This window comes from Aythya marila, assembly GCF_965140915.1.
Source record: "Aythya marila genome assembly, chromosome: 4".
NCBI classification, from domain to species: domain Eukaryota; kingdom Metazoa; phylum Chordata; class Aves; order Anseriformes; family Anatidae; genus Aythya; species Aythya marila.
In genome coordinates, this window is record NC_139045.1 from 15,926,867 (window position 1) to 15,950,927 (window position 24,061).

At 46.8% G+C, this 24,061-nt stretch overlaps 1 protein-coding gene across 3 annotated transcripts in view; it reads right to left on the minus strand.

Moving 5' to 3' along the window:
• CNOT6L (CCR4-NOT transcription complex subunit 6 like) overlaps positions 1-24,044 on the minus strand; it is a 31,311-nt gene extending 7,267 nt beyond the window's left edge. Inside the window, exons 1-9 of one of the 3 annotated variants that reach the window (XM_082759802.1) lie at positions 23,869-24,002; positions 16,089-16,129; positions 5,107-5,228; positions 4,450-4,636; positions 3,795-3,880; positions 3,262-3,351; positions 2,245-2,313; positions 1,464-1,621; positions 309-463 (exon numbers count right to left, since the gene is read on the minus strand). In XM_082759802.1, coding sequence (XP_082615928.1) covers positions 309-463; positions 1,464-1,621; positions 2,245-2,313; positions 3,262-3,351; positions 3,795-3,880; positions 4,450-4,636; positions 5,107-5,228; positions 16,089-16,129; positions 23,869-23,940 — 980 coding nt within the window. In that variant the 5' untranslated portion in view covers positions 23,941-24,002. Of the gene's footprint in view, positions 1-308; positions 464-1,463; positions 1,622-2,244; positions 2,314-3,261; positions 3,352-3,794; positions 3,881-4,449; positions 4,637-5,106; positions 5,229-16,088; positions 16,130-23,868 lie in introns of those variants that run through there. The other 2 variants (XM_082759804.1, XM_082759803.1) reach the window with 2 other exon arrangements.
• Between the last annotated feature and the right edge of the window lie 17 nt (positions 24,045-24,061).

Sequence of the window (24,061 nt, forward strand, 5' to 3'; positions counted from 1 at the left end):
TTAGATCAGCCAAAAAATGCACACATGAAGCGTGTTTGTTTTTACTCATACTAGCCCTCCTTCAACTTTCATGTTTCTTCAGATATCTTTGAGATATCTTCTTAAGAGATATCTTTAGTCTGAAAGAAAGGGAAAGACTCTGTTGCACATAATCAGGGCAGCAAGGGGAGGGAAGATCATTCCTTATAGTGAACTTTATTTTTTTGTGTTTTAGTAATTTGGTTACTGTGCACCCTGAGAGAGGGAGACTTTCAGACCAAAATCAAACTTTTTAAATGTATGTAAGAAAAAGTGCTTCTGCTCCTTACTTCTCAGTTTTGAAGAATATTGCACAGCCATCCACATGCTTTTTCTCCTGCTCAGACATGATTTTGGCACGTGACTTTGGAGAAAAGAATCCGTCATATCCTCGTTCTTTCAATGCTGGCAGAAAAAGGGTGAAGTATTGCTCTGTTTCCACTTCCTGGAATTGAACACAAATACTTTAGGCTAACAAAGTCGAGTAAACTCTTCCTATGTGACAACTAGTGCTTGTCTTGGCTTGCAATCAGAAGCTCTTACCGAAGTCAAAAGCTTCTGTTTGCACAAATCATGTCACTTCCTAGATTAATGGCCTGATGGAAACAGATTTGCATTCCTGGATAACCTGGAATCCCCTCAAAAGGGAAAGTGATGGGTGAATTTTGAATAGCGAGAAATTCCACCTGCTGCTTTTGACATATGAATGCAGATACTGTCCTAGGTTAAAACTTCTTAGAGGTCGATAGATATCCAGCAGCAGTTAATATTTAACCTTGAGAACTCTGACACAGAAGGGTCTCTCACTGTAGTCTAACAATCCATTTTCTTTGTAATAGCATTTGATCTCTGAGCGGATTCTCTTGAGGTTTCAGACCAAGATAGCTATTCTCTTCTTGTGTGGAATATTTACTTACCAGAGCTTGCTTAGAAAACTAAATACCAGTCTAAAGGCAGAAGTGCTCAGCTGTTCTAAACACTGGTGATAGATTTCTAATAGCATGACAGTATATGTGTACCAATGACAATCAATATTTAACTTTGACAGGCCAATGCCCTCGTTTTCCAGTGAGATTATTTTTGAGACTTCAACTTCTTTACCACGCAGGAACAGTGGCATCTGGGGATATAGTATTCTGCAGTCTCCCCTTTTGTAGGAAATCTCAGACGCCCAGAGGGAGAGTGCTGAGGACATGTAGCTGAGGGGGAAAACCCTGTATCTTGCAGTGCACATTACATACTAATTTTGGTAAGTTTATCTCACTCACTTTATCTTGTTTCAGAAACCACGAGACAATATGTGAACAAGGAGCTGTGCACACAGCTTGTATTGGTAGGCCCTGGAATTTAATAGTGAGCTGGAGAATTTTTTTTAAGGGAGCATTTCATTCTAATGGTGGAAGTTAGTATTTTCTGCTTCTGATGAAAAATAATGTTCCAGTTACCTGAAGACTAATGATATCTGCATCACAGTTGACGATTTCTTCCATGATTCCCTTTTTTCTATACTCCCAGTTCAGCGCCCAAGACGGGCAGTAGCCATAGAGCTGCCGAGTGGCGTACTTATCACACAACACATTGTAGCACATAACTGTGAATGAAGCTAGAAGGAAACAAAGACAGGAAAATGTTACCAAGCTCTGAAGATAGCAAATGATTAATGTGTTCAAGTCAAAATACTGGTTCTTGCACTTGCTGCCTCTTGCACTTCACCAAAATCAACAGTAGAGGGCATTAAACTAACTTCAGTACCACTCGGTACCAGGGTGTTCTCTTGCACATAGGACTTCTCAAAGTCTCACTCACAGTTTATGTATCGATAAGGAATTGTATGCAGTTATTTCAGTTCTTATTATTTCTGTGAAAAGGCTTTAAAAAAGGAGCTCTCTTCCTTGGGCATTATTGGCTGGAATGGTTATGAAAAAGTCTAACAGAGAGAAGAACTGACCAGCATTCCATCTGAGCTACAAAAATTTACGCCACAGCCATGTGCTAATTATTTAATACAAATTTATTTATTAATTTATTTTATTTTTATTTAATATATTTATTAATAAATAAAAGTAAATAATTTATATTTATTTATTTATTATTTAATACAAGTTTAACACAAATTGCTGTTTTCAATCTGAGCCATGTAAGCCAGAAGAATTCTCTGTGAATAAAGCCCAAGAACAGTCCTTCAGCACATCATTGTTTGAATGCAGGGAAAAGAACCAGTTTTACCTGAGGGCAGAATTTGGTCTCGTTCTTTTAAAGTAATCCATGGCCTTGGAGGCAGCTGCTCTGGATGAACTAAAAAAGCAAGAAAAAAAAAACACAACAGTGATTAATTTGGGGTTTATCATTGTAAGTTACAATTTCTAAAACTGATGACTGAACAATAATGCTCCATACTGTATTTGCAACCACAACTCCCCAAGCCTTTTTAAGCTCCATGGGAGACAAGGATGCACAAAAAGTATTTAAATGCCAGAAACAGTTAGTTACAGCTAAGAACAAGCCTGTCAGTTCTAAGATTCACTATTTTTGTCTCTTTCTTGCAAAGCTAGAACCACTGAAAGAGTCCTGCACCTTGAATAAATTGCTGAGGAATAACGGATACATCTTGCAGTGGTTCAGACATCCTATCCTCACCCCACATCCGTCAGTCCTGCAACGCATGCTCTCCACTTACGCAGCTAGGGATTGCTATGAGGTGGCACAAGAGAAGGGCCGTGTCAAACCCTGGCCACTTTACAACACAGTCAAGTTAGCTGTGAGCTGACCCTGAGACCATCTGTGGAAACTTAGCGCGGAGGCGGAGGTTTGTTTTGTTTTACCGCAGTTTCTATGGCAAAACGGAAAGCTCAGTTACAGAACCATGAGGCAGGTCCTTGATATTCTTAATCACAGTGGTATTTCTAGATCTAAATCTGACATCCTGCTTGCATTTGGATTATAATTTCTAGTGGGAAGTATCACAGTGGCTTTATCGAGGAAGGCTTTAGGCCTTGTTGGAAACTAAAGGGTTATTTTGGGAATAACCGTCTGGGTAACACGGGCGAAGCTTGGATGAAATATGTGAACTTCCCTCCCTGCGTGCAAGTGTGTGCCTATGAGTGGAACCACTTGGCAGAAACATAAAAGCAGTTAGAAAAATGTTCCCCCTCAGTGGTTCACTTTCTTGTTTTAGTGGCAAATACTGTCAGCCATGCTTGCTTTTAAACCTCTTCTGTCAATCAAGATTTGTAGGACTGTCACCTGCTAGATTGTCAAGCATGTAGTTCAGTAGCTTTCGAGTTCCGTCTGGATCCTGGTAGAGGCTGAGAATATCTTGTGATAAAGGATTGCCTGCCAACAACAGAAAACAACCCGGTGATTAGCTGCCTGACTTTCTTGAGGCTTTCCAATAAAAGAAAATCTGCCATAATGAGAACAGACAAATTGACCCAGAAGGTATTTAGATTGCTTAACTCGTAACTCTAGAACACCACAGTAACAGATGCTTTAGGAACAGCTAACACATGCAGACTTTCTTCCTTCGGCTCACCTCAATCAATAAATGGAGTAAATTACGGGGTTTATTTACCTATTTATAGATTTGAAATAGGTTCATAATGAAGCTTAATAGCATTAAAAATAAGGACTGTTTTCCAAACTAGCTAGTCATTGCTGCTCTAAGCTCAATACCTGGAACTGTAAGAAAACGTAGGGGTAACACACAAAGCTTTTGAGCCCAACTGCCTCGTTAATCCCAGAGTACTCCACGGAACACTTAACCGTAAAGAACTCACCTTTCAAACCTAGGGTTTGTAGCTGGAAGAGCCGTCCAAGTTCATAAGGCAAAACCCGTAACAGATTGTTATTTAAAAGCAATTCCCTGCAGCAAATGCAAAAACACTTTTGATGAGTTATCACTTCAGAAGAAAGCTCTTAAAGCACTCTGTGCTGCTCATCTTCAAAGATGGCACTTTTCACGCTGAATTTTTTGTATTATGGAAAGATATGCCAATCTTCCCATTTCAAAGCACAACTGAAATATACTCATTAGGAAAAACCAAACCAAAACAAAACTAAAGCCAAAGCAACAACAACAAACCATCCAACAAAATCATATCAGGGAAATATAAACAGCAGGCAATCACAAAGTCTCAAAGTGAGAATGTTTTAAAGCAGAAGACTACACAGCTTATGGCCATGTATCTGTAGAGATTAGAAGAAAGAAAAAAAAAAAAGAAAAAAAAAAAAGAAGAATATAACCAAAAGTAATTGCTAGAACTGAACCTTTATATCAATCTTGAATTTTTCAGAATTATCTTAAATCTAAGAATGGTTTTAAGTCAAAGAAGAATGAATCAAAGTTAAAAACAAAACAAAACAAAACAAAAACAATTCCAATCCCAGAATATAGACTTTTCTTGAAAATGTAACCAGCGTACTTCCTCTCACCTGAGAGATACCATGTTTCCTAGTTCTGCTGGTAAACTTCTGAGTTTGTTGGATGACAGATCCAGGTAAACCAGATTATGAAGCTTGGCAATATCAGGTGGAATGCGAGTCAGATTGTTGTCATTGAGGTGTAGAGCAGTCAAGTGCGTCAGCGACCAAAGCGACGTACTTAAGCTCCGCACTCTACCTAAAAAAGAAAAGTGACAAACCACATCCTCAGGCAGCTTTACCCTCTCAAACCATTAGACACAAACCATGGGGAACATCAGAATGCCCCCTGGGAGAGCTGGGTGGGGGTCCCAGGATGAAAACCCAGCATCAGTGAGGCCTGCAGAAGATAATTGTGTGTTATCTTTTTTTGTGTGTTATCTCTTGAACAGTTCCCTAACCCTCCCAGTTAAGAGGACAGAGACAGAGGTATGGTTCTAGGGAAGGAGAAGCGCTATCCAACAACTCATGTCCGTTCTCAGTTGGTGTTTTACATCAACTGGGCTGCAAGTGAGTCAGCAAAGCTGGAAGGTGATCTGGTAAGTTAATTAATGCTGCCCCCACCACACAAAAACTGTTTTCACTAGCAGGATCCCCTCCCTGAAAGCAGATGGTGCAATTCCGTCCAACAACTCTGCCGAACCAAAATTTGAAGGCAAATCGACTCACCCGAGATCTCTAATTCGGCCCAGTGAGACTTCTTCCCATTGGCTACCTCTTCTGCTGACATGATGGTGTAAATCCTGCGAGGATCGGGAGGATCATATTTTTCCTTTGGCATCCCTGTTAGTCTGAAAGAACATCACAGCCATTACCATCTGCCGCTTAACAACATTTCTTCATTTCCACCCCACCGGGAGATCACATCCCCAGTGCCAGCCTGCAGAACCACACACCCTGGAGTTTATGGACAAGAAATATTACACTGACATCAGCCCAGCTGCTCACAGCCCGTGGAGCTAAGCAGGTGCTCAGACCTTTGCAGAAATACAGGCCTGCAACAGAAAAAGGCATTTTTCCCCCTAAAGTTTGTTTTTCTGCAGTCTTCTGCAATGTTCCCTTGTACTGTTCCAACACAAAATTTCTGGATTTCCTCATTGATAGCCCAGACCGAGGCATAACCTCCATCACCATTAGGTTACTTGCTGTGCAAGGAGACAGGACAGCAGCATTTTGCTCATTCACTGAGAAGAAGCTTACAGATTGCTCCCTCCTGTAGTTTTCAAAGGAAACAACTGAAGGGAAGAGTCTTCCTTTTTTTTTTTACAGCAATTATTTTCAACAGGCAAAGTCTGCCTTTTGCACTCCACTTATACAAAACTGGAAATTGCAATTTAAAGGGGAATTGGCTCTTTTTTTTTTTTTTTTTTTTTTTTTCCATTAGCAGTCTAGCTTTTGTGCTTTGTGGTTTTTCGAGCCCAGTATCAGCCGAGACGTATTGACTCCTAATGGCCGAGGAGCCACAAAGGAAGTCCAGGTAAAATTCACTTTTGCGGTTCTACCACATATGGGGCTTCACACAAACGCAAATGATCTCATCATTCTCCAGATTCTTGTCAGAAGAGAGCTCTGGCATCCCACCCAAAAACCATGCGCTTTGCAGACGACGACGCGGAGGGAAGTTTCCTTCCATTCCTCGCCAGGCCACTGGGCTAAGAAGCACTTGGGGGGGAGAGGAGTTGTTTGATTTAAAAGCACGAGATCAGCTGAATTTTCTGGTCACTGGTCCTGTCAACCCTGCCCTGTTCTTCAGACACACAAAATACACAGACCTTGATTTTACACAAATCCAAAGCAGCTGGTCTCCAGGATGCATTTTTTTCCTCACACATATGTCTCTTTTCCAAGAGGCTCCAATAGCTGTGAAGCTCCTAAAATAACTCTAATTGGTGCCGTTTGCTCAACTGACAAGACAGAAACCTATGAAGAATTTGAGGAAGCTCGCTCAGCTTTTTTCAGCCAGCCCAGCTGCGCAAAGCTCATGCGTCCCCATGGCACGGTGCAGCGAGACAAGGTACCAGGGCTGTCCTTTGTGATCGCTCTCGGTTACGGGTCTGCGTCTTCACCCCCCGACGAGCACACGAGGGAATCCCATTCATGCTGAATTACGACCGCCGGCTTCAAGCAGGGGGCAGAGGCAAGCCGTGGCGCTAATTATAGCGCCCTGCTATTTGCAGGTGCAGTCATATGGCAAGGAAAGCTACGGCCTAAGAGGATTCTGCGCTCACGCTGCTCAGCCGCAGCGATCCAGTTCTGGGAGATGAATGAGACAGATTAGTTAAGGACATGGGATTAGACCCGAAAAACTCAGGTCCCAACACCAGGAACGGTACTGCCCAACACAGCCCCAGGTACGGGCTACGCTTCAAAGCTGCTAGTTCTCTGCTTCTGGTGTTTTGCTGCACTTATTCTCACTGTTAAATGTGTGCATGTGCAGGAGCAGGGAGCAGCAGCCCCTGGCCTCATAAGGAGACCCTCACGGCCCCTGCTGAGGGTCACAGCAGCCCTATTTCACATCTCCTCCTGGGCATCCTTGCCCTTAGACATGTACAAAGCAAATCCACGTTCCAGCATGTCTCGACACAGCTCTTCCTGGATTTTGCTAGACCCCTGGAGCCGACCAGAGCCGGGCTGTGAATCGCTGCAGGTCCCAGCAACCTGGCGGGCACGGCTCCAGTCCCAACACCTGCGAGGACGCACGGCTCACTGCCACCCTACCTCCTGTCCCAGCCTAACTGCCTGCGCGATCTCGGTGCTGCGCGGTACAGATCTGACAGGAGATGCCCCCAAATCATGTCCTAGTGCTTGTCCGTGCCAAAAAGCAGCCAGCTGTGTAGCAAGTACCTGTTGTGTCACCGTCACGTCACTGCCATGGGATTGCCTGCAGTGATCTCTTAATAGAAAACGAGGTTTCATTACCTGGCAGCGTTTATTTCCTCCGTAAGGCACACTGCAGATTATATGGGGGAAACTGAAAGGCTATGCGGTAAAAACCAAGCAGAATGCCCACAGAGGATTAAGGGCTTATGGTAGGAGAGAGCTTTTTGGATCTTTAAGTCGTAATCATCAAGCATTTTAACCGAACCAGGACGGGCCTTAATTTTGCTTTTTAATCTGCCGTATCTGAAACCAATCTGTGCTGCCACCACATCTGGGCCCAGGACAGCTGCAGCAGCACAAACCTTGCTTCCCAAAAGCGCCCGGGTCAGTGCTGGGTGAGACGGGCTGTGCTCACACGGCTTTTCTGCTCGTTTTGTCAGCGTAACGTTACCGGCATATCAGACCCAGACAGACTGAAAGTTCAGTTTCTGCAGGCCGAGCACACTCCCCCCCACCCCCTCCTGCTGCGTACTGCCGGCGAAAGGCTTGGCCGCGGCCGCTTCCTATGGCTTCTCGGGGCGCACTTCCAGTTAAAAAACGCAAGTGGGAAACCATTTGTACTCCTGCTCGCTGTTTCATCGCGAGCCAGGCGCAGATGGCTCCCAGCTATGGCCCGGCCCAGCCCCGGGGGCCGTGCTGCCACACACACGGCGACTCCAGGCCTGCGAGCGGCACGGGCCTGCCCCCGCTGCGAACCAGAGCGGGGCTCATGCCACAGCTCCCCACAGCTCCTCTCCGCCCGGCAGAAGGCCGAAAAACATCGCAGGGCCCGCTGATGATGGCCTTCGTGCCGAGGTGGCTGCGGCCTGAGTCACCCCGCGCTCAGGCAGCCCTGCCCGCCGCCGTGTCACCCGCTGACAGGGTGACACCTTCGCAAAGCTTCAGGATGGCTGCTTCCTCCCTGGGAGGGAACCCAATTACGTTCTGGTGAAATATCGCCTCTTATGAGGAGGGCTCCACCAATTTAAAGCAATTTGTGGCAATCAGGGGCCCTCCAGCGAGACGGCGAGTGGAACGGCACGCGCATTTTTCAGATGTTAGTCACCGTAGGGTTATTTTGAAATAGTTGTGAGTCAAAGATCAATGTGATCTACAGAGTTACAGAAAAAGGGAAAACAAACCCAAATCACATATACTTGTTTCTTCGGCGTAACAGCGACGTTAAGCAAGACTCGAAAGCCACTGCGTGTATTTTTTTGAAGCAAACCCGAATTCTGCCCGAGTTCCCAGCTTCTACAGTTCCCTCTCCCCCTCCGCTTGTCCTGGCACTAAGCCAATACCAAAAAATCCCAACCTATTTTTGCTCAGTCTTCAGGGAGCTACAGCAAGTCCCTCGAATCCATTAACCCCCGAATTTTTCAAGCGGCATCGCAAGGAGCAAAGCAGCCAGGGGCACGGGGACCAAAGCAGCACAGGTTTGGGGCAGCTTCAGCTGTTCTTGCAAGTTTCGTGGGGCCTCTGCTAATGCTCAGCTAACGTGGTGTGAGATGAGCAGAACGTGTGTGCTGCTTCTTTTCAAGTGGGACAAAAAAGAAAATTCCCGGCATCTTTTCTTCCAAAGAGTTCCCTTGAGAAATTTATGAAGCTACTAAAACTCGCTCTCCGCTAAAAACCTAAATATGTAAACTTCAACAGTATGACCCTGATATTGTATAAAGCAAAGAAAATCTGGATCTGAGAACACGAGTGCGTTACAAAAATGATATTTAAGCTCCAAACAAACTTTGAAACCTGCGGGTTCCTAACCATAGTTTCATGCTTATGTGCTAACTCTTCCTCTGAGGCCAGGAGCTGACTGGCAGAGCAATGTTACCCAGCTGAAACCAAACATGGTCCCAGGTGAACCTAAGCAGCTCTAGCTCAAATGTATATAAAAGGGGCTAGAAGGAGGTTGCTTGATTTTGGAGTGTTATAAGCAGCAGGTCTGTGTCCCCTTTGGTGGGGGTTTTCTCACTTTTTCTTCTCTCTTCTTACTTTTAAATGCTATTGTAGGATTTTTTTTATTATTATTTCTTCTGTATAGGGCTTATTGACTATCAACTAGGACAAAAAAAAAAAAAAAGGAGTGTGGTCTATTGAGGAGAGAAGTATCAAGCTATCAGGCTCTTACTCTGAAGAGATGTTTTGGGCAAAGAACACCAGGAGCTTCTGCATGCTTGGAGTTTTGAGAAACCCAAACAGGTAACAACAGAAAAGAGCAATGCTCTTCTGTATCTAACTATCTGAGATCTCCTCAAGTTGTGTAGGTGTGGAGAGCATGAGATAAGCAGGATATAGTTAGCAGTGTGAATTATAGACCATGACTCCTCTTAGTGAGAAGCTGAAGGCGGCCCTACAAATCACATCAACTCAAGAGGAGAAATGAGGACACTGTGCTAGGGACAAGAAATTTCCTAAACTACGCTGTGGGGGTGGTTTGTATGGGTAGGGGGAAACCAACAGCAGCTGAGGATATGGAAAATCTCTTCCATTATACAGCACATCCAGACAAACCAAAGTAAGTACCTGGGGGTTGTTATGAGAGATGAGCAGCTCTACCATGTCTAATAAAGTTGGGTCCCTTACTCTGAAGGTAAATACACCATGTATAGCCAAAGGATTAACGTATGTTCAGTAGAAAGAGAAACACTGCTCAAAGCTGTCCTGGTTATTTGGCATCTATGTTGCAGGAGGACTTTGAAGCCAGATAGGTCAAAGTCCCTTAGAGCTATGTGCTGTTCTAAAATAATGACCAGTCCCTTCCCCAGGGAGCTTAAAAGATGCATTTCTTAAACAACAACTACTCTAATGTTGTTCCCTGTAAGTTCTTCTAGAACTCAATGTGTAAACAAGTTGTCTATTTGTAACGAGGGCAGAAATTGAGAGAAAAAAATAATGGAGAGAGAACTACAGCTTCATCTCCTTTCTGCCCTATATTTCTGGATGTGTTGGTACAACTCAAAATCCTGGCCTCCAGCAGAGTGACATTCTTTGTGATTTTCAGCCTCTGTGTATACATGAGTCAAACTGCCAAAGCATCTTGAAAACTATCCAGCAGACAGCCCTGAATCATTCCTCCTTCCTCTGCGCAGTAACAGCTTACTGTCCATCCACTTCCATGCAGTAATGCCTCACCGGGGTTTAAAAACCTTGCCAGCTGACAAGGCCAGAGCACGTGTTTGTTTATATATGTATTATATGTGCATACATACACACAGAGGCATGTGTTATTTAACGTTGGAAAGTTGGACTCCAGGCTGGAAAACAGAACCATTTTTAATCTATGCATCTTGTAAACAAGGCTAAAGGGTTGCAAAGGGTGGAGAGGAAGGCTACTGCTCTGCAATAAGCAGGCTCCATTTTCATACGAGTGTCAGACAAGTCTCATCTCAGGCTCCCCAAGGAGAAGAGAAAGTACAGCCAATGCCCACAAATACAAAAACTGGCTTTTGGAGTGCTTTGAGCTGAAGAGCAAACAAAAAAAAAATCTTTTTTAAAAAAATACAGTGATTGTTCAATGGTACATTATGGGGGTTTAAAACATAACTGATAATATATGCAGAGATGTATTAGCTTAGGGTATGTTAGTGTATATACTAGCAAGACAGTATGTATGGAGAACTGTGATAGTCTTTGCTAGGATCTGATTTTTTTCCTCGTGCATTCCTACAGGAACGTGTTCAACCATCTCTCTAGCCACCACATCTACCAGGAGCTCAGTGAGCGCTGTCAACGAAGGTACTGTCTCTCTTCGATTTCTTATGCTGAGCGATGTGATAAGAAATAGAGATTATCAGTGAAAAGAATGAAAATACCTCTTCATAGTGTTTTTTTAATAAGTAAGAGAAAATAGGCTTTCTGTTATGGTCATTTCCCAAAACTGAGGTTTCAAACAATCTTTGGAAGTGCAGTTAAAATAACTAGAGGTTACTTGAGCACATGTAAATGTCCTACCAACAGGAGGATAGCTCAAAAAAAACAACAAAGTGGAAAATACCACAAGGCAGAAGACCAAATTTGAAGTTAATATTAAGTCTTAGAAATAAGAGCTACAATTTCAAGCTTACTACCATGGAGCTAGCAACAAACTATGCAGTCCACAAATGCAACTGAAAAAAATCCTTTGTTTTATAAACCTGTAAAAAGATGTATTTCTTTTCCTATCATCCATTCAAGAAAACTTTCTCTTGATGGCACACTGACTCTGCAATACAGAGGGTTTCTCTACATGAACTCCGTAGGACTGTTGTAGGATTGATCTCCACTCATTAGCAATCTTCTCTTTAGCAGAAAGAGCCCCAAACCACATAGCTAGGGGAGTTTTGGAAATCTGCTGCATTTAGGATCATTTACTCCTATCTTTTTTTGAGGCTGTAGCAACAAAGTTTGCCTCTTCTGTAACCTGTAGACAGAGCCTCAGCACTGTTTGCTTTTTTAAAACATAAAAATCTGTGCTCCAAGTGGAAAAGACAGGACCTTGCTTGGGGAATGCTGTTAGCAAATTACATCCACTTGTGTTCTTAACTCCTGATGTATTTAAAAATACAGCAAGGTAACATGGAGGTGGTTTTGAACCACATCAGTCATGCATCTGAAAACAAACTTGCTTTACTGGGAGTTAAGATATCTTTGTTTGGTCTAGCTCCAGGATTTCAATTCCTTAACTTGAAGCTCTTGAGTCTACACACATTGCAAGCTGAATGTTTTGTTAAAACCCCGCTCTGCTCCATCATCAAGGTAAATATTAGACGTAGAAAATATTTCAACAAAAGCTTCCGAAGCAGCTTGCTTTGGCCTTACTTGCAACTATCAAAACCTCCTCTGGCAGAGCTCCTTCAAGGCCCAGAGTGTAGCTTTATATCACGATTGATACAATCTTCTCCTACCTAGAAATTCTGTGATTCTGTGATACCACATAATGGAGGGTGGGTCAGGGAAGTGAAATAAGTAGAAGACTAGGAAGATTTAAGTTGTAGGATCTCTGTACTGATGCTGAGAGAATGAGAAGCTGTTATTCCCACCTATAATCAGGCAAGAGGCATCTCTCCCCTGAAAAGCAGAAGGGAGCAGATTGTTACTACAGTGCTGCCTGGCAGTGTCACCTCTTTGGGCATCAGCAGAGACTCAGACATCCACCAGGCTTCAAAGAAGCTCACGCAGGCAGGAGGAGTCTTCGTGGAGCAACTGCTGCCTTGGGCTGACGATTCAGGGAGTGCTGCAGCCTTTATCAGTGGTGGCAACTCTGTGAGAAACTGACTGCAGGATTTTGGCCATGCACCCACCCGCTCCAGCTAGCAAGCCCAGCAGCGTGGTGACAAGGCCATGTCAACAACAAGCATGGTGACAATACGTGGAACTTGTCCAAATCTTACCCTAGTTTTTATTCCACATGGTACTTAGATTAGGTTCAGCAAGAGGAGGCCATTTAAGTTTCATATGCTCAGTTAAGTTAAGTTTCATATGCTCAATCCCCTCTTTGTTCATCAGCGAGCTCCCCGTCATGCAAGAGGTGCAGCAGTTCGTACCAGTGTCTGGCAAATCCCCATGAAGCAGCTGTGCTCAGGGCTGAGGACACGTTCCCTGTCACCCTAACTTGCTTCGTTTTCAGTACAAAATTGCCTGTGCCTGGCACACTGATTAGAGCACTGTCTCTGCTCACCCACGTGCTGCCAAGCCCCTGCAAGGCAAGCAAAACAAGATGTTCAGCTGGGTGCAGCGACGTTCAGCAACCACATCCTGCGAGGCTTCCCACCTCCTGCTCATCTCTGGCGTCGCTGCCTTGACACGGAGTGCAAGCCTGAGCACAGAGAAATTCGTCTGCAGGGGGAATCATTCAATGCAACAGGTAGCCAGGATGCTGCAGCTGATAGCAACCTGAGTGGTGGTGAGGTCCCAGAAGGCTTTACATTATCACTTCAGCGATGATCATAAAAGCCAAGAGGAGCACAGGAAAGTCACCAAAAAGAAGGAGCAAAAGCCAAAGGGAGGAGTGGGAAGGGAGGGAACTAGCTGTATTCTGTTAATTTCAGAGCCAACTGGCACTTGACTGAAATGCTAATTGCCCTACTGACATACACCCACGAGTCATTTCCCCCTGTTCCCTCATCTCCTTTAAATGAAGTAGTGAGGCTTTCCTTAAATTGCAGGTAATGCAAGAAAATCCAGGCTGCCACCCTTCCTTTTCCTCTATGTCACAGCCCCGTTTACAAGAACAGCTGAGCCTTTTACTGTGTGGAAATACTACGCAGCATTAAGTAGTTACTTTAATTTCTGGATTGAGTTAACGTTTCAGTTTCTCTTAGGAAGAGCAGCTTCTGCTCTGTTCGAAATGGTCTGTTACCTCTTGGTGTGTGCACGACCTCTCCTCAACATCTGCGTCCCGTCCCAGTAAGTAATGCCTGCCTTTGTGTGCAGGTGTTTTATAGCTGTCACCTTAAGGAGGGCTCTTAGGGACTAGTTTACATGCAAATATGTGGTAGGTACCTGCTCAAAAGCAAAGCTCCGTTTACCAGACGTGCATACCAGGCTCTTATGGGGCAAGGAGAGAAGACAGTTCTAACAGCCAGCCTGCTAAATCTCACCAGGAGCCCCCAGAGGGATGGTTTAAGCAGCGTGTTTGTTTACACGAGTGTCCCACACCAGTTCAAAGAAGTGACCCACTTGCAGCGCCTCCCCATCCCTGGAGAGCGCAGGTCTGTTAATGAGATGGGGCAGCGTGGCTTAAAGGATTAAGAACTAAAGTCACTGGGGGTCTGGGGAGGGAAGCAGCCACTGCAGCTGCCTGATGCATGGCAAACATCGAGACAAAACGCTGTCCTGGGCTGTGAGCACAGAAGAAAAGCAGCGCTGCGTGGCTGCAGCTGAGAGCAGGAGCTTTTCTTGCTACCTGCTTGACATTGATAGGACCAAGGAGATGGAAAACTTCCAGCGCTGAGCAGTGAGTAGGTTCAAAGTGTTGGAGCTTACTAGCATCGCTCCCAGCCTCTAGGGAAGGGACTGTTGTATTGACAAACCTAATCCTACACCTCACTTCATTCAGCCACTCACTCGGAAACAAAGAGCCTGTTCAGGCTGCCCTGAGCCAACACCTTGGCTCATTCAGCTCCTTGGGATCAATAGCTGGAGAGAGGCCGGTGATCGATCCGTCGTTTGAGCAGAACCTCCCCAGAATTATTAATTGGCACACTCCGCTGCAGCAGCTCTGAAGGGGCCTGCTCGATGAACGCTGCTTCCTTTCTTTAAAACACAATGCCAATCATCAATAACCTTTCATCCTTCAAAGAAAGTTTGTGTTGGGAGAAAAGAATGAATGCGATTACTTCCGTGGCTACAATGCTATCTGAACCTTTCCGCGCTAGGCTGCCAGCGCTCTAACAACACAAGCAGAGCCCAGCAGCACTTCAGCTACTCTCCCTGCCTGATAGGGAGATAACAGCCAGCTTATCTCTCGCAATCTGGTCCTTGCAGCAATAATTAACAACGTGGAAGTGTGCCACCACAAAACTTGCTTCGAACAGCTTTAAAGTTACAAAGCCTGCCCTGTTCAGATATGGGGAGATTTGGACTAGTCAAAATAAAGTCAAAGAATAATAGCACACCGATAGTGGAAAGTGTTTTGCAATCACTGGCACAAAAAAATAGCCTTTTCATATTAGAGTCCAGTTTAACCAGGCCACGGGATGCCGCACTAGGCTTGCGTGCCTGAAAGTGGAGGAGAAATAAAAGGGATCATTTAAAAAATGAAGTACTTTCTAGGCATAAATCCCTTTCTTGGTAGGGTATATTTAAATGTACTTTACTTTTTTTTAGTCAAAGAAGTAAGAAAGTTTGCCTGATTGCCAGAAAAAAGCTGTTAGTCAGGTATCAAAAATTAGTTCAGCTTCTCCTGTATTTGATAATCCAACTCCTCCCGTGTGCGCTTATACCAAACTTAAGCTCTAAATGCTAGGTTTAGTTTTAAAATCAATGTTAACGATTAACGTGTACTCCTAGCTGCCTTCCAGGATGATGGCAAGTGAGAAATGATGCCAATAACAGCCCAAGACGGTCTCTGTAGGGACCAAGGAATTCCCATCTAACAGAAGAACCAGCCCTGGACATCTGAAGGTTGACCTGCTCCAAGCACCCATAAAACCTGCCTGCAACAAGGAGGCACACGAGCTGCGACCCCCAGTAGGTGAAGGCATGCTTGTCTCTAAACATGAGTTAGTGTAAGGCTAATTCTGTTGCCCTGAATGAAGATTAATGCTCACTCTTACTCCATTAGAGTGAAACGTGAGGGAAGGCTGCTGCGTATGCTGGCTAGCAAGCGGCACGGCCAGGAGCTGCCCAGCTCGGCCCGTTCCTCTGCCAAAAGGTAAGTTAGGCTGGGTGGTTGCCCCGCTCGCCGCTGGAAGGGATTGCATCTAAGGCGCGCTCACTGCCTCACCAGGGAATACCCTTGGCAATTTTTTATGACATTCCACAAACAGATCAGTTTTCGGTTCTCCGTGAGCACGCAGGATGATTCAAGAGTTCCCTGACATTTGTTTTCGGAACAGCTTCCCTGCGGTCCCCTTTCCCTCCCCACCACACCGAGTTTTGGTTGCAGTCCTTCGCAGCGGATCTGGAGTTACACGAGCCATCGGCTGCTGCTGGAAGAGCTGCAGCAGGCACTGCCTTTCAAGGGGGGCAGTGCCCTGAGACGTGGGGATATCCGAGTGCTACGTGAGCCTGCGAAGAAGAAGATGGTCTCTGAAAGGAGCGACAGAAGAGCCCGAGCTCAGACAGCGGTCCTACCAAGCGGCACTCACCTCCGGGCTGCACACACGCCACTGCTTCGCAGAGACAGCATCTAAGGCAAGAGCACAGACACAGTGGGTACACAGAGGAGACAGGTACGGGTTTAGGAATACTGTCTAGGTTTTAAAACACGTAATTTTGTAAGTAGAAAACACTGTAAAGTTGTACTCATCTCCCTGTGTACACATCGAGGGCTACTTTGGCTGTACCTGCACCTACCAGGAGAGGAATGGCATCAATTTAAACCTGAACTGCAGCACCTTCAAATGCGAGGGGAGCTCAGTTCTGCAGCACTCGGGTTACTGCAACAGGCAGAAAAACACCTCGCAGGCATTACAGGACTGTTTACTGTCTTCAAGTCAAACCGTACACCAAAAAATGCATCAAAGAATGAAATGTGTATCCTAAGGCCCATACAATGTTAGCAGGTCTCAAATACTTGATGTGTGCTTCTCTCATCCACTCAAAATATTCCTCATTTGTCTGACAAGCTTCCCTCCTTCCCAATCTTTCCCTCCAGACTAAGAGGGAGAAGGATGAGGGTTATTGCACAGGCAAAAACAAACAAAAAGCCTAAAGATTTAACTGCTCCCAATGGTAAGACCTAATTTGTCTGGAGGAAAAAACGCAAGCCAAGGGCAACCTGATGGTCTGAACCCAGCTCTTCCTGGCACTTCTGACTATTCTGGCGTGTGAGAAGTTGCCTAGCCCTGTTTTCTTTTTGCTTTCTTAACTTTCCACAACAAAAAGGGATTAGAGGAAAGGCGTTCACAAGTGGAAATTTCTGCTGGGTGGATAATTCATCCTGTGGTAGCTCTCTCCCATTTCCAAGGCCGGTTGTAAATTCATCTACCAGGGTAAATACAAACTGAGTTTTAAGGAATAGAGGAAGCCAGTAAAGAGAAGTCCCCAGTTCTCTGGAATTACATCCACCACTGCCCCAGCCTGCCTTTTCCTGCCCTGGGCTGGTCAGTTCCTCTCCTCTACGAAAACGCCAGACAGAAGTGTTTTCCCTTGCCCGGAGAGAACTTTTTGGACAAGTACTCTGCCTTTGTGCCCCGTGACAATCAGTTTTAAGTTTCACATTTCTCTTTATCAGCAGGAAGCTCTGTTTAGCAGCAGCCTGTGTCGTTTGGGTACGAGCTGAGCCGCTACGTGCTCCGACAAGAAGCAAGCCAACCAGCCCTCTCCGAAGAGCCAGGCGAGCTCGCAGTCTCGCAGCGCTGGCAGCAGTTCCTGCCCGCGGTTCTGCCCGCAGATGGCCGGGTGATAACGCCACGCTCTCCCCAAGCATTGCAACTCTGCTCCTGCTCTCTGTGCCCAAAGCACCGAGAAAGGCAAAGGAAACTCCCCTCGGAAACTCTCAAACACCTCTTCAGGCTGTGAAGCCTTCGTGCTGAGCACCAGAAGCTGGAACAGCTGCAGGCCACATAACCGAAAGCTTCAAAACCAGTGAGACCTCTCCACCCTGTTGTTCACAGAAGACAGGACCACAGCACTGAGCCAAGCACACAGAGCAGCTTGTCTGCTCTCCCCCTTTCACAGTTCTCCTGCCACAAAAAAAAAAAAAAACAAAAGCTACAATTCTGGAGAAGGAAGTCTTCCTCCACGTGCTTCTCTCAGCACTCAGAGCCTTTTGAAAGAGCTTTTTGATTGATTTCTCAGGAAGAAAAAAAAAAGCAAAACTAATCTGTGATTAGAAGTCACAAAGATGCTCAGTCAGGTGGAAGCATTCCTGAAAAGCAAGGGGAAAACTACCTAACAAATTCAGTCAGCTGCCTTGGAGGGTAAACAGCAAACCTGAGCACAATCTACAGATCCTGACTATTACCAACAGTGGATGTTTTTGTAGTTCTCTTCATACTTGTAAGTAAAAGTTGTTGAATTAAAAAAAGTATGTTGGATTGACCCTGCCACCAAAGCAAAGCCAAAAAAATAAAAAAGAAAAGAAGAAGGGTTCACTTTACACTATTGCTCCAAATATCTTCTAGGCTTCCAACTGACCCGGAAGGCACACTTCTCAGTGTTAGAGGACGCACGGCCGAAAGCACGACAGACACCAGCAGAGTCAGATCATGCTCCATTTTATTGCCCGAACAGCCTAACTTTTATAGTGAACTTAACAGGGGCGGACAGTGTTTCGCACAAGATTATTGGTCAAAAGCACTCAGACAAACAACTACAAGAAAACAACCCCACCTGCAAGAAAACAACCCCCTTGTGATTAGCAGTCACGTAGACCTTGTCCTTGAAGCCAGCTGCTGGTAACAATATTTTTCTGAATTCCTCAATTGGATGATGTGGGAGCTTCTCATAGTTACCCTGGTAGCTTGGTTTGCTCAGCTACAGCAAGCCATGGGATTTGCTGAGGCCTACTCCTGGTTGCTTAAAGCAAGCTCAGATCGAACAACTGTTCCACGGACTCATGTCCACGCCCTTTGTGCCAATTCCCAACATCTCAGCACTTACAGAACTTGGCCTAGCAGCCCATAAAAGCCTCTTATTTAAGATGACCCGTCAGTAATGCAGATTCCTGGAGTTGCCTTAAAATGTCCTTAAAACCAGGAGACTGTTTTAGGCAGGGATAAAGCTCCCCCTCCAATCCTGCGACCCTGCAAGGTGCAGGCCAAGCATCCCTTCTGTGTGTAGCTGTGTGACATGGCTCATTTATTGCTGAAAGAAGGCGATTCCCTTCTCCTTGCTTCCTGAGGAAACCATCTCCCTCCCTGCCTCCCCCAAAAGCTCACAACAAAACTCTCTCTGTGGCAACAGCCTACTAACCATTCGTCTCTATTCCATGACCTGCAGAGCTGCCTCAACCTGTGAATAAATATTCTTTTGCCTTTAAAAAGTGTTTAAAATATTCACATTGGTTTTGAGTTTCAGCTGGCTGCAAGAAGGGACCGGAGAGGTGCCGACCTGCAGTAGCATCTGTGGAAGAGCTGGTGGTGAGGACGAAGGACGGGTGATGAGGATGAAGGACAGGCGGGCAGGAGCTTTGGGTGGCATTCCCATCGCCCACGTGGGCCCCCAGAGACCCTACTCATCAGCAGGGAGGGATGGCTGCAGGGTGCTCTGAAGGATTGGTCAGTTCAGGCCTGTACACCAGCAAAGATTTACCAACCCCCAAGCTGCAAATGGGGGAAAAAAAAAAAAGAAGAAAAACCTAAAATCTCATCTAAAGGTTCATCACCACGTGGATCCAGGAAGCATATGTCTCCTCCAGAGGGCTGCCACCTTTATTCCCGTGTCAGCCCCGCCACCTCCAGCAACTTTTCTCTCTGGAACAAGCACTGCTGATGGTTGTAGGCAAGACAGACAATGTGGAGGACAAAGTAAAGCTGTACGAGAGTTCCCACGGACCCAGTGCAATGGGAGGCAGCCTGCTGCTGCTTTGATCCTCAGGTAACCAGTTTTGACCCCGCCGCCTTTACCAATGTCATAAGCAAGCCTCCCCTTGCTTTCAGCAGCAAGGTGATGAGCAAAAAGCCCTCCTCTTCCTCTCTCCCCTGGCCCTACTCACACCGCTGTGCTCAAAGTGGCAGCATTTTGCGTTCCCCAATGTGTTTACTTGGACAAAAAAGGGAGTATTTCATTTCTCTCCTGGTGTGTGACTGTCTGAACACCTTTGTTAACATGACTGCGTACAAGTGCTGTAGATCCGTGAAACCTGCCTGCAGACAACACACACACAACTAACTTTATTTGAAATACACATCCTAGGAAACCTGCAGACAGTCCTACAGCCCTTCTAATCCTATTTCATACACCCTTCTCGGGGCAAATACCACGTAGAAAGCCCCCTTACCGGCAGGCAGAGAGACGATAAAACCCTCCAGCGAACTGCTGAGCGTAACCAGCTGCAACGCCGTGCAACCAAAAATGCCATTAATCATTTACATCAGGAAATGCCAAAGGAAGGGAGAGCACACAGCCTTATCTGCTCCTTGTGTACACACGCAGGTTCCAGGCTGTGGTTAAACCAGTCGTTCGCAGGACACGCAGCAGCTAAATGGGGCTCTGCTCCTTGGCCCTGGCTGCCGACTTTGTGTCTCCAAAATCCAAAATCGCCGTGCTTGCTGCCTGCACGAGCGGTGTCTAAAACTGCCTGCAGCTGCTGCTGCTTCATCTCGTGGAATTTTTATCAGTGCCGATTTAATGTCTTCCCTTGAAAGGTATAAAAACTGTTTCTTGTAGAACATCACATAAGGCATTTCTGCCTGGCTTTAATCGTATTTTAAACGAGCGCCTTTTCAGCCCCAGAGGGAAAGCTTTCTGGTAGCGTCTGAACGCTGTTAAATCACTTCTTGATCCTCTGCACGGAGATGTGCCAGTGGCTGCAAAAGTTACTCTGCTGACCAGGACTCCGGAGCAGCTCTTCTGGTGAGATCTTCCTCCAGTGTACTCCTTTTTTCCTTCAGAACAATTCCAGGTTGGGCTTTTTGGTTTTCAGTGCTGACCTGGGAGGTAAGTCCTCTCCTAAATAGTGGGAACTGAGTCACGTCCAGTACCGTGCCAGCACAGGTAGCTGTCACTTTGCCCTTTTGTGAGTGTATCAAGCTTACAGCAAAACCAGCCAGCGTGTTCTGCTAAAAGCCTGCAGTCCCCTCTGCACCTCGCTCTCTGAGGTCTCCTCCTGAAAGAGGCACAAAGGGGCCCAGTAAATCCTCTGCATATAGACTCCTTTTGCCACCTCCTGTGGGTTCCTTCAAAGTTTTCTTTGTCCCCTCTGAGCTGTCTGTTCATTTTTTGGAGGGGTGTCCAGTGGCTGGAAGCACATGTGTGTAGTTTACTGACACAGACCTGGGAAGTGTGAGCCTTTTAACGTGCAGAAATGCTGTCATCAGATAAAGGTAGCCATGAAGAAACGTCCTAAAACCCTCTCTGCTTTTACCATTACAGGTGAGAGGCAGGGGCTGTGCAGACAAACCACTAAAAGCCACAGGACTGCTCCGAAGATGAAGTTACACGCTGCCTTCTGGTGATCCAACCGCCACCACTTCTCAAAAACACGAGCACCCTGCAGCCTCCGTCTCCTGCTTTGTTTGTTTACCGCCAGGTGAGGGAGCGAAACCGGCTCAGCACAGGGCCCCTGCTGCACGTTCCGACACGCGAATTTACAACCTGGTGAATGGGGGGGAAGGCGCAGCTCTCGGATCCGCTCGCAGTTTCTACACGGCTGGCTAGGGTGACGGAAGACCCGATGACAACGCCAACGAGCAGGGCAAGCGTTGGGCAAACAGCAGCCCCGGCAGCTTGCTAGCTCGAGCCACCGGTGGGACACTGCACCCAGACAAGTGCAGAGGAGAGTGTCTGTCTGCTTAAGAGCTGTGGATGTTTCACCAGCTCTAACACGTGTACTTGAGGCAGAAGAAACACCCTGTTAGATGGAGGGAGGCAAGTACCTAGCACGTAAGCTTTGTCACAGGCCATCATCAACATTAAGCACCGAATTAAAAAAAAATATTAGCAGAGGCTTAGTATTTAACGCCTTAAGTAGTAAATACACAGCAAATCCTCCTGAATTAGATCCAGGAAGTATGAGTAAAATGTATTTTAACTTGTTTTTTAAAGTTTTCTGAGGTGCCACCTGAGGCTCCCCAACAACTGATCTCCACCTTGATGTCGGCTTTCTCAGCGCCCCGCAAATCAGATGGCACCCAGCGCCTCACACACCCCTCTGCGGCTCAGGAATCTCCTTCTGGTACAGAAAAAGCAAACCGTTCATTTGCATTTAGCCCCCCTCTTAAACTTATGTAACCTGAAAGCCTCCAGCAGACTGAGGCTGAGCTAAGCAGTGGGTTTGTGTGGTTAAAGGAAATTTGCTCTAGAATTATGCATGTTACCACTTAAAACAAAATGTTTGCAGAAGGAAGAAGAGAGACGCGCCTCCCCGTTTGTGCACGCTGACTCTGAACACAAAAGGCAGCAGCTGCTGTGACCTACCTAACTGTAAGTTTTTCTTTGCAATGTTTTGGATGTAAATTAAGTAAAGACTCACCCGGGTGTGCAGATTAATTATTTTTTCTCCACTGATTCCCTTTCACTTCACTTCCAGAGTCCACACACACCTTGTTGGGATCACGTTCTGGCTTACTTCTGGCCAGACTGGTGTGAGAGCTAAATATTGCTGTGCTTGGCAAACCCAGAGACAAGCCTGCCTTGCTTTTTGTAAAAATAAGACCGGTAATGAAAAACAACCAGAGTCTGAACGATAAAAAAATCCCAGCTTATCACACGAAACGGAGTTTTATAAATACCCTTGCAAGGCAAGAAAACAAGTAGCAGTCATAACACCACTTACTTGTGGAGAACTCCCACTGCAGAAGTTACCCAGCTCCTAGTGACAGCAGGCGGGGAGAGGAGAGCCACGCACACCAAACTCAGACTGACCCCTCCTGCCTTCCGAGGCAGGCAGCAGAACGGCTGATTACACCAGGTCCCCTCAGCCCTGCAGGACTTGTGCTTTCCTGACAACGCCACTGCTACCAGCACAGGGAAAAAAAAACACCCTTACAAGCGAAAACAAGCTCTATCAGTAAAAGTCCACTTGTGCAGATAACTGCATCTACAGCTGGGGCTTCTGCTGGCACAGCTATGTCAGTCACGGGTCACACTTTGTCACCGCGCTCGCAGACAGAGCTGTGCCAGCAGAAGTTTGCCATATAGACCTGGTGTGAAGCTCAACAGCCATCGAAGTGAATCTGCAAAGTTTTGCGTTTTTCAGGCCGCTGCCACATGAACTTTTTCCAACCAACAGCCTGACGATCAGCATTCTTGCTCCTGTGTCGTGGGCACGTTAGCATCCTGGCTTCCGAGGGGAGAAGAAACCTAAACTTAGCCCAGGAACGTGGCAATACCTTTCAACCACTGACATCGTACTTTAAATTCACAAACTAAATTAGAAAGCAGGAGCCCCTGCAGGAAGAAAAGGCGAAAGCGAATAAATTAAGTTCTGCTGTACGTTGGCACTCGTGGTGCTAAAAAGTTCTCGCTTTTAATAGCGAGAACAAAACCGAAAGCGTTTGACGGGATGCGTTTAGCAGACAGCGAGAGGCAGGCAGCAAAGCACAGCAAAATCCCCCTGGTTGAGTTAAACCGAACCGGCCGGCTGCAGGAGGCCTTGTATCACCCACAACCAGCTCTGAAGACAGCGGGCCAGGAGATTTCATGCCCCGGCGGATGCTCGAGCACAAGCTGTGTGCGGATGAACCGACACGGCAGCACGGGTCACGCACACGGCGAGGCACGGAGCTGTCCCAGGGCACGGAGCAGCAGCGTTACGGGATAAAGTCACCAATTTCTGTGCCAATTCCAGCCCAGCTCGGTGTGGTTACGGGGAGAAGGGAGGAATGAAGGCGCTGGCCGTGTAGAGGCCACGCTCCTCCCCTGTCAGAGCTGGCCCTGCACACTCGGCTGCAGCTTCTAGGAATTCCTGGGCTTTTGTCGCAGGGCAGGCGTCACGCAAAGAAACGCACTTTGTGTTTTGTTTTTTGTTTGTTTGTTTGTTTTTTGTTACAGATCGTGCAGCACAACCATCCCGGAGGAGCGGCAGCGGCTAAAAATACCCGCCTTATCGTCCCTTTCCTTATCGCCCGCGGCCAGCAGCGCCCTGGAGCCGAGCTGTCTCCCCCTCAGCTTCGCCCCGTGCCCCCCGCCGCCCCCCTCACCCCGAGCCCGGGGCCGTGCCCCCGCTCCCCGCTCCCCGCTCCCCGCTGCCCGCGGCCGGGCGGGCGGCGCAGGCCCCGACATGGCGGCCCCGCTCCCCGGGCAGGCCCCGGCGGCGCTCACCTGCATCCGGCGCGGCTGGCGGCGGGGCGGAGGAGGAGGAGGAGGCGGCGGGGCGGCCGGCAGCAACGACATGCGGGCGGCGGCCCGCCGGGGACGGGGACCGGGACGGGAAGGGGACGGGAAGGGGACGGGGAGCCGGGGACGGTGGCGGCGGGGAGGAGCGGGCGGCGCGGAGGGCGGGGGGAGGAGGAGG